The sequence below is a fragment of the Ovis canadensis genome, chromosome 25 (assembly GCF_042477335.2).
Source record: "Ovis canadensis isolate MfBH-ARS-UI-01 breed Bighorn chromosome 25, ARS-UI_OviCan_v2, whole genome shotgun sequence".
Lineage (NCBI taxonomy): Eukaryota > Metazoa > Chordata > Mammalia > Artiodactyla > Bovidae > Ovis > Ovis canadensis.
In genome coordinates, this window is record NC_091269.1 from 46,120,781 (window position 1) to 46,136,283 (window position 15,503).

Genomic DNA, 15,503 nt, shown 5'->3' on the forward strand with positions numbered 1-15,503 from the left:
CCCGTGTCGCCTGCACTGGCACGCAGATTCTTCACCACTGAGCCACCTGAGAAGCATCAGTTAGTTCAGTTCAGTTGTCAGTCGTGTGTGACTCTTTGCGACCCTGTGGACTACATCACGCCAGGCTTGTCTGTCCATCACCAACTCCTGGAGCTTGCTCAAACTCATGTCCATCAAGTCAGTGATGCCATCCAACCATCTCACCCTCTGTCGTCCCCTTCTCCTCCCGCCTTCAATCTTTCCCAGCATCAGGGTCATTCCCAGTGAGTCAGTTCTTCACATCAGGTGGCCAAAGTATTGGAGTTTCAGTTTCAGCTATCAGTCTTTCCAATGAATATTCAGGACTGAGTTCCTTTAGAATTTGACTGATTGGATCTCCTTGCAGTCCAAGGAATTCTCAAGAGTCTTCTCCAACAACACAGTTCAAAAGCATCAATTATTCGGCACTCAGCTTTCTTTATAGTTCAACTCTCACATCCATACATGACTACTGCAAAAACCATAGCTTTGACTAGATGGACCTTTGTTGGCAAAGTAATGTCTCCACTTTTCAATATGCTGTCTAGGTTGGTCATAGCTTTTCTTCTAAGGAACAAGCATCTATTAATTTCATGGCTACAGTCACCATTTGCTGTGATTCTGGAGCTCAACAAAATAAAGTCTGTCACTATTTCCATTGTTTTACCATCTATTTGCCATAAAGTGATGGGATCAGATGCCATGAACTTAACTTTTTGAACGTTGAGTTTTAAGCCAACTTTTTCACTCTCCTCTTTCACTTTCATCAAGAGGCTCTTTAGTTCATTTTCACTTTTTGCCATGAGGGTGGTGTTATCTGCATATCTGAGGTTATTGATATTTCTCCCAGCAATCTTGATTCCAGCTTTGCGCTTCATCCAGCTTGGCATTTCGCATGATGTGCTCTGCATATAAGTTAAAATAAGCAGGGTGACAATATATAGCCTTGACGTACTCCTTTCCCAATGTGGAACCAGTCCATTGTTCCATGTCCAGTTCTAACTGTTACTTCTTGACCTGGATACAAATTTCTCAGAAGACAAGTAAGGTGGTCTGGTATTCCCATCTCTTGAAGAATTTTCCAGTTTGTTGTGATCTACACAAAGGCTTTGGCATAATCAATAAAGCAGAAGTAGACATTTTCCTGGAACTCTCTTGCTTTTTCTAGGATCCAACAAATGTTGGCAATTTCATCACTGGTTCCTCTGCCTTTTCTAAATCCAGGTTGAACATCTGAAGTTCACAGTTCACGTACTGTTGAAGTCTGGCTTGAAGAACTTTGAGCATTACTTTGTGGGCATGTGAGATAAGTGTAATTGTGCGGTAGTTTGAACATTCTTTGGCATTGCCCTTCTTTGGGACTGGAATGAAAACACCTTTCCCAGTCCTGTGGCCACTGCTGAGTTTTCCAAAATTGGTGGCATACTGAGGGCAGCACTTTCACAGCGTCATCTTTTAGGATTTGAAATAGCTCAATTGGAATTCCATCACCTCCACTAACTTTGTTTACAGTGATGCTTCCTAAGGCCCACTTGACTTTGGATTCCAGGATGTCTGGCTCTAGGTGAGTGATCACACCATCGTGGTTATCTGGGTCATGAAGATCTTTTTTGTATAGTTCTTCCGTGTATTCTTGACACCTCTTCTTAATATCTTTAGCTTCTGTTAGGTCCATACCATTTCTGTCCTTTATTGTGCCCATCTTTGCATGAAATGTTCCCTGGTATCTCGAATTTTCTTGAAGAGATCTCTGTGAAGCTCACTCAGTCGTGTCTGACTCTTTGCGACCCCATGGACTGTAGCCTACCATGCTCCTCCGTCCGTGGGATTCTCCAGGCAAGAATATTGGAGTGGGTTGCCATTTCCTTCTCCAGGAGATCTTCCCAACCCAGGGATCGAACCCAGGTCTCCCACATTGTAGGCAGATGCTTTACCATCTGAGCCACCAGGGAAGATCTCTAGGCTTTCCCATTCTATTTTTTTCCTCTATTTCTTTGCACTGATCACTGAGGAAGGCTTTCTTTATCTCTCCTTGCTATTCTTTGGAACTTTGCATTAAAATGAGTACATCTTTCCTTTTCTCCTTTGCCTTTAGCTTCTCTTCTTTTCATAGCTATTTGTAAGGCCTCCTCAGACAACCATTTTGCCTTTTCCCATTTCTTTTTCTTGGGGATGGTCTTGATCACTGCCTCCCGTACAATGTTACAAACCTCTGCCCATATTTCTTCAGGTACTCTGTCTTTCAGATCTAATCCCACATTGTACCAGTTCTTGCTTTTGATTTTTCTGGTGGCTTTTCAAAGATTAATAGTACATAGTAAGATTGCTACAAATAATCCACTTTTTGATCATTTTATTATTGCCTCCACAAGCTATCTAAAACTTTGGTCTAGATAGCCCACAGGGTCAATAACTTTATTTAGAAAATATATGAAGACAAAGAACATACATAAATATTTCAACCTGTCAATGGCCAAGATCCAGATTCTAAATTATGTTATGATAACCTAGTGACTCTTAGTATTAGCTATGAATCATCCAAATCAATAAATAATATATAGCATTCTAGATAAATCTAGATGACTTTTCTTTATATTAAGTTATAAGTCTCTGACTTCAATTACAAGATTTAAGACCACCAGCTAATGTTGTAGTTGGTGAGTCCAGAGTACTAAGCCATTAATAAACCATGCTTCAGCATTTTCATTCAATTTCAATTAACCTAGTTTAAGGATCAAAGCCTCTTTGGAAATTATTTAATAATAATAATTATTAACAGTCTTTATTGTGCCTGGAATGAATCTAAATTTATTTTATCAGTGATTAGTTATTTAGTAAATACTTAGTATTCTACTTAATATAGATGTTATGGCTCATGTTTGACAATTGTTCAAGTTAATCCATCAAACCTCATCAGACAGATAAAGTATGAAACAATAAAATCTATGAATTAGGGTAAGAGGGGGATATAAATAATTTAATTCTGAATTATAAGAAACCTTATAAATTTCTCATAACCTACTTCATTTAGAAGTAGGTTAGCTTAAAAACATATTTTCCTCACTCCACTGGTACTGGATGTGGACTGAGGACATCAACAGCTAAAAGAACTGTTCTCAACTCAGGATATAAACAGCAGAGTCTTCTGTTTTATAAACTTCATTTCAGAGAAAACTGAAAAAAAACAATCCTTGCTTTGTTACTTTGCCACAATGCTTTATATATAGTAGATAAGTTCGTAATTAATATCACTATAAATCTGTAACAAATAATCATTACAAACCTATGCTCACTGTCAGGCGGTTACATTCTAGGTAGGAAGATGGACAATAAAGAAGACATATCAATTATCCACTTCTGGGTATTTATCTGGAGAACACAAAAATACTAATTTTAAAAGATAAAGGCATCCCTATGTTCAATGCAGCACTATATACAATGGCCATGCCACAGAAACAACCTACGTGTCCACTGACGAATGAATGGATAAAGAAGATGTGGTATACACTCACGCATGTGCACACACACACATATATAAAATGGCACATAACTCAGTCATAAAGGAAGGTAAAATCTTGCCACTTGTGACAACCTTGGACCTTGAGGGTATTACGCTAAGTGAAGTAATTCAGATGGAGAAAGATAAATACCAAATGATTTCATTCACATGTGGAATCTAAAAAAAAACAAACAAATAAACAACATAAAGCAAAACCAAACTCAGAGAGAACATACTAGAGGTTATCAGAGGGGAAGGGGGTTGAAGGGTAGCTGAAATGGGTAAAGGAGGTTAATTATATATGATGACAGATGGTAACTAGACTTGTAATAGTGATCACTTTGTAGTGTATATAAGATGTTGAATTATAATGTTGAACACCTGAAACTCATAATTTTTTAGGAAAGAAAAGAAATCAATTATATAGAATGTGAAATTAAAAGACACTTGCTCCTTAGAAGAAAAGCTATGACCAACCTAAACAGCATATTAAAAAGCAGAGACGTTACTTTGCCAATAAGGGTCTGCCTAGTCCAAGCTATGGTTTTTCCAGTAGTCATGTATGGATGTGAGAGTTGGACTATAAAGAAAGCTGAGCATCTAAGAATTGATTCTTTTGAACTGTGGTGTTGGAGAAGACTCTTGAGAGTGCCTTGGACTGCAAGGAGACTCCCTTGGACTGCAACGAGATCTAACCAGTCAGTCCTAAAGGAAATCAGTCCTGAATATTCATTGGAAGGACTGATGCTGAAGCTGAAAATCCAATACTCTGGCACCTGATGAGAAGAACTGACTCACTGGAAAAGACCTTGATGCTGGCAAAGATTGAAGGCAGGAGGAGAAGGGGACAACAGAGGATGAGATGGTTGGATGGCATCACTGACTCAATGGACACGAGTTTGAGTAAGCTTTGGGAGTTGGTGATGGACAGAGAAGCCTGGCGTGCTGCAGTCCATGGGGTCACAAAGAGTCGGACATGACTGAGTGACTGAACAGAACTGAACTGATATAGAATGTGAAATCATGACAAATGCCAAGGAGAAAAAAGAGAGCAAAAGAGGGATTTAGGAGATGTGTATGTTAAGTGTGTGTATATGACAGGATGAAGTGAAGTGAGGCTGCTCAGTCGTGTCCAACTCTTTGCAACCCCACTGACTTTAGGCTCCTTCATCCATGGGATTTTCTAGGCAAGAGTACTGGAGTGGGTTGCCATTTTCTTCTCCAGGGAATCTTCCCAACCCAGGGATCGAACCCAGGTCTCCCACACTGTAGACAGACACTTTACCGTCTGAGCCACCAAGGAAGTTCTGTATGACAGGATAAAAGGTATTTAAATTTTAGGCTGGCCAGAGAAGGCACCCATTATCCAAAGTGCATACAGAGAACAGCGAGAAATTTATGTCACTGCTTATTATAAGCACAAGATATTGCTGCCAAATTGGTTGTTATTCTGGGTGTGAGTCAAAAAAATTCTTGTTTAGCTAAAAAATGAAACTTCTAAAATTGATGGTAAATTCTTGAACACCACTGATTCTATTAATTTTGAAAAAAACCCCAGATAATTAGAAATATAACAGTCTTGTATCATATGGGTTATGCTCTTCACATTGCTCTAGCTGGTTTTCCATTAGAAATCTGAAGAATGGTCCATGTTGTTCATTAGAGTAACAGACGAACAAATATGCTAATGTACTCTCCGAGGCCCAAGCCACTCCCTAGCAAAGCTTTTGGTGTTTAAAGGGCTGCATTTCTTCTTGCCTGAAGACCTGGCAAAAAGTGTATTTAGATGTAATGATTCCTTGTTATTCACAAAAAGGTGGATTCACTGAATGCCTCACTTATCATTCTAGAGGCTATTAGGATGTGGGAAATAACTGATCTCAATGTCATTTCTGTGGCATATTTCCCTCCATGATTTGTTAAATAAAGTAAACAATGCAGTGCACAACACACAGATTGTAAGACTGCTTGAACTGCCCATTATCTACAGCAGAGGTATGAACAGCCTTTCCACACACAGCTCAGTTTTATAGAAAGAAGAGGCACTATGGTAAGCTGTGGCTTATCACTGCTGAAAATGTGACCACAGCGGTAAAGCCAAGTGACAGAAGCCCATGTGCTGGAGTGGCCTGGGTTCAAGCCCTAAATCATCTACTTACTGTGGGACTTGAGGCAAGTTTTTTTTTAATATAAATTTATATATTTTAATTGGAGGCTAATTATATTATAATATTGTATTGGTTTTGCCATACATTGACATGAATCCGCCATGGGTGTACACGTGTTTCCCATCCTGAACCCCTCTCCCACCTCCCTCCTCATCCCATCCCTCTGGGTCATCCCAGTGCCCCAGCCTCAAGCATCCTGTATCATGCATCGAACCTGGACTGGCGATTTGTTTCACGTATGATATTATACATGTTTCAATGCCATTCTCCCAAATCATCCCACCTTCTCCCTCTCCCAGAGTCTGAAAGACTGTTCTATACATCTGTGTCTCTTTTGCTGTCTCGCATACAGGGTTATCGTTACCATCTTTCTAAATTCCATATATATATGTGTTAGCATACTGTACTTTGGCCACCTCATGCGAAGAGTTGACTCAGCGGAAAAGACTCTGATGCTGGGAGGGATTGGGGGCGGGAGGAGAAGGGGACAATAGAGGATGAGATGGCTGGATGGCATCACTGACTCGATGGACGTGAGTCTGAGTGAACTCCGGGAGTTGGTGATGGACAGGGAGGCCTGGCGTGCTGCGATTCATGGGGTCGCAAAGAGTCGGACACGACTGAGCGACTGAACTGAACTGAACTGATACTGTATTGGTGTTTTTCTTTCTGGCTTACTTCACTCTGTATAGTAGGCTCCAGTTTCATACACCTCATTAGAACGGATTCAAATGTATTCTTTTTAATGGCTGAGTAATATTCCATTGTGTATATGTACCACAGCTTTCTTATCCATTCGTCTGCTGATGGACATCTAGGTTGCTTCCATGTCCTGGCTATTATAAACAGTGCTGCGATGAACATTGGGGTACATGTGTCTCTTTCAGTTCTGGTTTGCTTGGTGTGTATGCCCAGCAGTGGGATTGCTGGGTCGTATGGCAGTTCTATTTCCAGTTTTTAAAGGACTCCACACTGTTCTCCATAGTGGCTGTACTAGTTTGCATTCCCACCAACAGTGTAAGAGGGTTCCCTTTTCTCCATACCCTCTCCAGCATTTATTGCAAGTTTTTAATTGTTTTGTGTGCCTCAATTTCCTCATCTGTAAAATGAAGATAGTAAACTACAAACATTACACGGTTGATATAAGGAAAATGTAGGTACAACTGAAGTCCTCAAAGAAGAGTATTTGGTGAAATAAGCGCTGAAATTTTTCCAAATTTTATGAAAACTATAAACCCACAGACCCCAAAACTCAAAGAATCCCAAGACAAGAAATACAAGAACACTATACAGAGATACACAATGAAACAAAAACCAAATAACCCTGTAAAAACTGCATGAGTGGTTCTCAACCAGGGATTATTCCTCCCCATTCCTACTCCTCTGGGGACACTTGACAAAGATATTTTTGTTTGCAACAACTGGGTGAGGGAAAGTGTGCATGATTGGCATCTAATGTGCAGAGGCCAGGAACGCTGCTAAACATCTTATAATGGAAAGGACAGCCCTCACAAAAATCAGTTACCCTGCCTAAAACATCAGCAGTGCTAAGGCTGAGAAATATGGGGCTTCCCTGGTGGCTCGGATGGTAAAGAATCTGCCTGCAATGAGGGAAGAGAAATACTAAAAGCATATAGTAATCAAAATGCTTAAAACTAGTGAAAAGAGAAAAATCTTAAAAATCATATCCTTATCATATTTTCTCATCCTGACAAATACAGAAAGTATATGAGATTGCAATATTAAGCATTTTTTGTAAATCACATACCAAGGTTAGGCCAGGAGCTGAGTACCAAGAAGTCAAGGTGCCCAGACCTGTAGAGCTACTTAGAGGGATTCCCAGTACTCACAAGTCAATGTGACTTTTTTTAAAAAAATCTGAATTTAGGGAGCTACACAATGTGCAGCTTCTATCTTCAGCAAAAACTGAAGATTCTGCTCTGTGGTCTTCCTGACACTTAATCATAGGTAAGAAGTGGTGGGGCCAGGATTTAAACTGAAGTCTGTTTCAAAAATGCATCAAAATAATATTAATAATACAAAATATAAGATCATAAATGTGGTTTCAGTTTACTATTTTGGGTGTTCATAACAAGTTAATATGTATCTATGCTGCTAGAGCATTGGTCCACTACAAATTTATTCAGTTACTTTGGTAGTCAGGGACAGCTGTGGTAAAGCATATCAGTCTATATTTCTTCATTTTTTTTCTGTCAATTAGAGGAAAGAAGAGTAACAGTGGTCACAGCTATGGCAGGAACTGTGTATATCATTTACTGAAAATTGTTTATAGTTTAAAAAAAATTTTTATGGAGTACAGTTGATATACAATGTTGTGTTAGTTTCTGCTATACAGTGAAGTAAATCAGTTACACATATATTCACTCTTTTCTAGATATTTTTTCCCATATAGGTCATTATAGAGTATTGAGAAGAATTCCCTGTGCTATATAGTAGGTCCTTATTAATTATCTATTTTATATACAGTTGGAGGAGGAAATGGAAAACCACCCCAGTATCCTTGCTTGGAGAATTCCATGGACAGAGGAGCCTGGCGGGTTATAGTCCATGGGTCGCAAAGAGTCGGACACGATTGAGCGACTAACACACTTATATACAGTAGTATATATGTTAATCCCAATCTCCCAATTTATCCCTCCTCATCCCTTCCCCACTGGAAACCATAAGTTTGGAAAACTGTTTACAGTTTTATCTTTATAGATGCCTACTCTGGAGAAGAGTAGGAAGAGGTGCTTATTTTCATTTGGTTCTGTCCTCCATGGGGAAAAAATTGAGAATCACTCATTTCAAGTATCAGATCTCTTTGGTCAAGCTAGGTAGATTTCAATCGATGCACACAGAGAGCTAGAGACATACACTCTTTTTTCTGAATGGTTAAAACAAAGTCATACTAAAGGGAAATAATGCTAAGAACACTTACAGTAGCATACTAATCAACAAAACTGTTTAGCCTAGAATAATCAGAAATTCATCAGTGCCCTAAAGGAGTTTTGTGTCTTAAGAAGTTATCTTCCAAGGTTCAAAACTGAATATTCAACACAATTAGAACAACCGAGCCAATCATCTTTAGTAAAGGAAATAATAGATTAATAATGTGTTTTACTGAGGAAGTAGAAACATTAATTGGAGAAGGAAATGGCAACCCACTCCAGTGTTCTTGCTTGGAGAATCCCAGGGATGGAGGAGCCTGGTGGGCTGCCGTCTCTGGGGTCACACAGAGTCGGACACGACTGAAGCCTGAAGTGACTTAGCAGCAGTAGCAGCCTAAACATTAATGAGGGCTAAAGGAGCAGGCAATGTACAAATTATCCTGAGCTTCAAACAGTTAAAAGGTAACTTCGCAGTTGCTTTTTTGTTTTCTTCTAACTTTACCTGGATACTTTATTTTCCTTCCTGTTCTTCAGGTGGTTCTATATACAAGTTATAGAAAATTCAAAACAACTGAAATTTGATGTAACTTATCATTCATTAACTTTGCAAACATGTTTTGTTTCCTCCTCCAATCAACTTAACTCTTTTTATAATCCTGTATGCTACCTGTAAGTGAATAAAAAGTTCATACTTACTCGAAAGAACAGTCGTAAGGAAAATGTAGTCTGAAAAGGATATGAGTCCACATTCTCCAAGGGTGTAAAATATACTGCCTTCATCAGCAAATTTTTCTCGTTCCTGGGCAATTTTCTATTGAATGTATGGGTCCAACCAAAAGATAAAAAGAAGATATAACAGAATGAGAATATAAATAGTTAGAGATGAATGACCATTTATCTGACAGTTTTATGCTATTTATCATAAGCATTTCTCTGATAGCCATTCCAAATTAATGGATCCTTTACAGTTTTTAAGATGATTAAAATTATAAGCAAAAGATGATTTTGTCTCTTTGCTCCAACATGGCTTAATGTGAGCAATGAAAAGTTTTCAGTTTTATGAACTCCTGCCATTTAAGAGGCCCACTTCAGGTCTGAATTTGTTTCTGAGTTTGAAAAACAATCCACCTTTTTCTATAGAGGTATATAAGGTAGAGAAGAAAAAAAAATCAGTTCTAAATACCCAAGAAAAACAACTAGTGATTAGAACTAGTGATCAGAAATGAAGAAGTTAGCAACTATTGTCAACACCCACCCAAATGTTCAGAAAATTAACTTCTGAAATATTAATTTTAACTTTTACCTTATGAACCCCAAGAATCTTAGTTTTTGAAATGTAGAACAGTTTACAGATTAAATAGCATCTCTGAAATATGTCAAATCAGACATACACATCAAGCTTTAGGCACGATATAATTTAGTTATATTTACTGTTACTTTGGTGGAGGCTCCTAAATTTTATCTACTTGAAGAAACTCTCCTTTAACTTAGTTTTAATTCTAAGTATATATTTATTTTCTTTAATCTATAAGCTCACAGAGTTAATTCTCAGGTTCAGAAATGGTCTATCTGGGAAGCAGTCTATTCCTGGGTGTTTAAGGGAAACCTACCCTTTTTTTTTCCTGATTCCCTACCAGACCAGAAACTTAAGAGGTGACATTGATGATACTTTCAAAAACTGAAAAGGATCCATGAAAGAGTTAGACTTGAAACTCATTTTTATAAGTTTGACTCATTTTGGACCAACCAAAGAAATTTCAGGAATTATTCTAGGTACCAAAAAAGGGAGAGGAGGTTTTAAAAACCCAAACTGAACAAAGCGCAGTCAAAGTAATAATATCATGCAAGCACAAAGTAAGCAGCAGCACTGCAAGCATAACCTTGGGAGGAGCATCATGGAAACTAAACCAACAAGCACCACCACACCATCATCCAGATGCACAGCCATCCAATAGGTTACCTCTGTCTAGTGAAGATCCCATCATACACACAAAGGAAAGAAAACTGATTAACCAATGGAAGACACGAGGACCGAATGAATCATCATGATGTTCTTAGTAAACCCACTCAAAATAGCCTCTCCTGGATATTTGCTTACAATATGAAACAGCAACGATGGAAAAGGCAAAAATCCACAGCTGAATTCCAACGAAGCAGTAAGAGGTTTTGATGGCAGTTTCTACTTAGGAAAGGGCTTCTCTGATTCACTTGTGATGGGCAGAAAGCCTGGTCTGGCCTAACAGCATTTACAGATTACTTGCTTGAGCCAAAAGCAAAAATGAGCCCACAGTCCAATTAAGGTTAGACCGCATACCACACTTGATCTTCTACCAACAGATTAAACACCAATTTCAGACAAAAAAAGGCTACTGGATGAAAAGAGAAGCAAAGTTGTTCACTGGGAAGTTAATATTTTAATTTCTCAAAAGAAAATTGTACATTTTTGAGCATTATCCAAGATACTGCAAAGGAAAAGCATGTGAACAAGAAAAAAATATAAAAAATGAGAACAGGCTGTCAAAGGCATACCATCTTACTTGCTAGAATAAATTTGAATAGAAGCTGAGTAACCCATATTAATTATGTAATGATCTTACAGAGAGACTGCTATAATAAAAGAAAATAAATAGTGTATTGGGATCTAGAAGTTGAGAAACAGACAAAAATCTAAGGACAAACTGAAAGGAGGAAACCAGGCCAAAAAAGCATATCCAATATTATTTTTCTAAGAATCATCTGGACCTTGCTGCTGCTCAGAAAATAAAAAGACAAATCTTAAGTTTATAACTTTTAATTTTGATGTAATTTCAAACTCAGAAAAGTGGAGAGAACTGTATAAGGAATTCCCATATGTTTTTTATTCAGATTCACCAACAGTTTACATATCTTTATTTGCTTTATCATTTTACATATCTTCTTTTACATTATATCAAAACTTGGAGACATGCCCCTTTAGACTTCAATACTTCAATAAATATTTCCTATGAACAAAGACATTCTCTCATATAATACAGTAAAAATTTGATAAAATTTGATAAAATCAGGATATTTAACACTGATACATATTATTACTTGTAATCTACAGTCTATTATCAAATTTAGCGAACTATCTCAGTAATTTACTTTTTAGCTATAATACCTTCCCTCTATGGACTTAACAGAAGCAGAAGATATTAAGGAGAGGTGGCAAGAATACACAGAACTATACAAAAAAGATCTTCACGACCCAGATAATCACAATAGTGTGATCACTCACCTAGAGCCAGACATCCTGGAATGTGAAGTCAATGGACCTTAGGAAGCATCACTATGAACAAAGTTAGTGGAGGTGATGGAATTCCAGTTGAGGTATTCCAAATCCTAAAAGATGATGCTGTGAAAGTGCTGCACTCAATATGCCAGCAAATTTGGAAAACCCAGCAGTGGCCACAGGACTGGAAAAGGTCAGTTTTCATTCCAATCCCAAAGAAAGACAATGCCAAAGAATGCTCAAACTACCACACAATTGCACTCATCTAACACGCTAGTAAAGTAATGTCAAAATTCTCCAAGCCAGGCTTTAAAAACAGGTTAACAGTGAACTTCCAGATGTTCAAGCTGGTTTTAGAAAAGGCAGAGAAACTAAATATAAAATTGCCAACATCTGCTGGATCATGGAAAAAGCAAGAGCGTTCCCGAAAAACACCTATTTCTGCTTTATTGACTAGGCCAAAGCCTCTGACTGTGTGGATCATCACACACTGTGGAAAATTCTTCAAGAGATGGAAATACCAGACCACCTGACCTGCTTCTTGAGAAACCTATATGCAGGTCAGGAAGCAACAGTTAGAACTGGACATGGAACAACAGACTGGTTCCAAATAGGAAAAGGAGTACGTCAAGGCTGTATATTGTCACCCCACTTATTCAACTTATATGCAGAGTACATCATGAGAAACACTGGCCTGGATAAAGCACAAGCTGGAATCAAGATTGCTGGGAGAAATATCAATAACCTCAAATATGCAGATGACACCACCCTTATGGCAGAAAGCGAAGAAGAGCTAAAGAGCCTCTTGGCAAAAGTGAAAGAGGAGAGTGAAAAAGTTGGCTTAAAGCTCAACATTCAGAAAACGAAGATCACAGCATCTGATCCCATCACTTCATGGCAAATAGATGGGGAAACAGTGGGAACAGTGGCTGACTTTATTTTTTGGGCCTCCAAAATCACTGCAGATGGTGGCTGCAGCCATGAAATTAAAAGATGCTTACTCCTTGGAAGAAAACTTATTACCAACCTAGACAGCATGTTAAAAAGCAGAGACATTACTTTGCCAACAAAAGGTCAAAGCTGCAGTTTTTCCAGTAGTCATGTATAGATGTGAGAGCTGGACTATAAAGAAAGCTGGGTGCTGAAGAATTGATGCTTTTGAACTGTGGTGTTGGAGAAGACGCTTGAAGAGTCCCTTGGACTGCAAGGAGATCCAACCAGTCCATCCTAAAGGAAATCAGTCCTGAATATTCATTGGAAGGACTAATATTGAAGCTGAAACTCCAATACTTTGGCCACCTGATGCAAAGAACAGACTCATTTGAAAAGACCCTGATGCTGGGAAAGACTGAAGGCAGAAGGGTATGACAGAGGATGAGATGGTTGGATGGCATCACCGACTCAATGGACTGAGTTTCTGAGTAGACTCCGGGAGTTGGTGATGGACAGGGAGGCCTGGCATGTTGCAGTCTATGGGGTTGCAAAGAGTCAGACACAACTGAACTGAACTGAACTTTCCCTCTAGTCCAGGATGTAGTCCACAAACATAAATGGCCTTTAGTTGTCATGTCTTTTTAATCTCCATTAATCCAAAAGAGCTTTCTTTGCCCATCTTTGTTTTTCCCTTTGGAGGTTTATTATTATTTTCCATTATGGTAAAATTCATATGACATAAAATTCAGCATTCTAACCATTTAACCATAAAATGTGTGGGCTTTTTGAATTTGGTTTCTTTCGCAGATCATGGTTTTTGATGGTCCATCTGTGTTGTAGCAGCAATCAATATTTCATTCCTTTTTATTGCCAAATAATATTCTATTGTATATATACCATAAATTGTTTATCCATTCATCCATTAAAGGATATTTGTTTCCAGCTTTTGGCTGTTGTGAATAGTGCTACTATGTACATTCACGCACAACTATTTGTTTGAGTATCTGCTTTCAATTCTCTTGGGTATACATCTGGGAATGGAACTGCTGAGTCATATCACACATTTATGTTTATGTTTTTGCAGAATGGCCAAACTGTTTTTCATAGCAGCTATACCATTTTGCCTTACTACCAGCAATGTAAAATGGTTCCAATTTCTCCACATTCTGAGTTTTTTTATTTTTAAAATTATATCCATCTTAGTGAGTGCAAAGTTGTATCTTATTGTGGTTTGATTTACGTTTCCCTAGTGTCTAATGATGTTGAGCATCTTTTCACGTGTCTGTTACCCATTTGTATTATCTTCTTTGGAGAAATATCTATTCAAATCCTTTGCCCATTTGTTTGAGTTATTTGTTTTCTGTTGTTGAGTTGTAAGGTTCTCTATATATTCTATATACTAAACACGTATCTGATATAGGGTTTGCAAATAAATTCTTTCATTCTGCTCATTGCCTTTCACTCTCTTGATTATGTTCTTTGGTGCACAGAAATTTTAAATATTGATGAAGCTCAACTTGTCTATTTTTTTCTCTTATTGCTTGTGCTTTTAATGTCATATCTAAGACTTCATCACAAAATCCAAGATCATGAAGATTTACCTGTTTCTCTAATAGTTCTATAGTTTTAGCTTTTATATTTAGGTCACTAATCTATTTTGAGTTAACTTTGTATTAATGAGAGGTAGGGACTAAATTCATTCTTTTGTATGTGATATCCAGTTGAGCCCATACCATTTATTGAAATGATTATTCTTGCACCATCTGGTACTCTTGTTGAAAACAAACTGACCATATATATGTGAGTTTATTTCTGGATTCCTCATTTCACTCCACCTATGTGTCTATTTTTATGCCAGTACCATGCTGCTTATTTTTTTCATCATTTTTTAAACCTGTGGTAAAATGTACTTATCATAAAATTTACCATGTTAACCATTTAAAAATGTCCAATTTGGTGGTATTAAGTACAATAAAAACACTATATAACCACCACCACTACTTGGTTCCAGAATGTTCTCATCACCCCATTTGGAAACCCTGTATCCATTTAGTCACATTCCACTGCTCCTGCCTCTAGTCCCTGGAAACCACTAATGTACTTTCTGTCTTTATGGATTTACTTTTTCTGGATATTTTGTGTAAATGGAACCATACCTAGTTATTTTCTTAGTGGCCACTCTGTGGATTACAGTTAACATCTTAAATTTACAGCAATCTAGTTTGAATAAATACCAACTTAACTTGAACAGTATTTTAAAAAATTCTGCTCTTGTAACATTCCATTTCCTTTATAGTATTTTCACAAATTACATTTTTATACAGTGTGCCCATTAACATAGATTTTTAAATTACTGTCTTATGCATTTGTCTTTTAAATCACAGAGGGATAAACAGCAGTTATAAACTACAAATAAAATACTGCCTTTTTAATTTACCTATGTTGTTATCTTTGCTAGTGTTATTTCTTAATGTAGCTTCAAGTTATTATCTAGTGTCCTTTCATTTCAGCCTTATTCATTTTAGCATTTGGGGGTAGAGTAGAGCTACTACCAACAAACTCCCTCAGTTTTTCTTAATCTGGGAATGATTTAGTATCTATTTCCTTCATTTTTGAATAATAATTTTGTAGGTATAGAATTCTTAGTTGACAATTTTTTCTTTCAGTACTCTAAATATGTCAGCCCTCTGGCCTTCATAGTATCTGAAGAGAAACTGGTTGTTAATCTTATTGTGTATAGGTTG

At 37.6% G+C, this 15,503-nt stretch overlaps 1 protein-coding gene across 2 annotated transcripts in view; it reads right to left on the reverse strand.

The window, feature by feature from the left end:
* The window catches only part of MICU1 (mitochondrial calcium uptake 1), a 238,321-nt gene that overhangs the window by 129,529 nt on the left and 93,289 nt on the right, over positions 1-15,503 (reverse strand). For both annotated transcript variants that reach the window (XM_069572031.1, XM_069572032.1), the window contains exon 6: positions 9,273-9,387. In XM_069572031.1, coding sequence (XP_069428132.1) covers positions 9,273-9,387 — 115 coding nt within the window. The remainder of the gene's footprint in view (positions 1-9,272; positions 9,388-15,503) is intronic.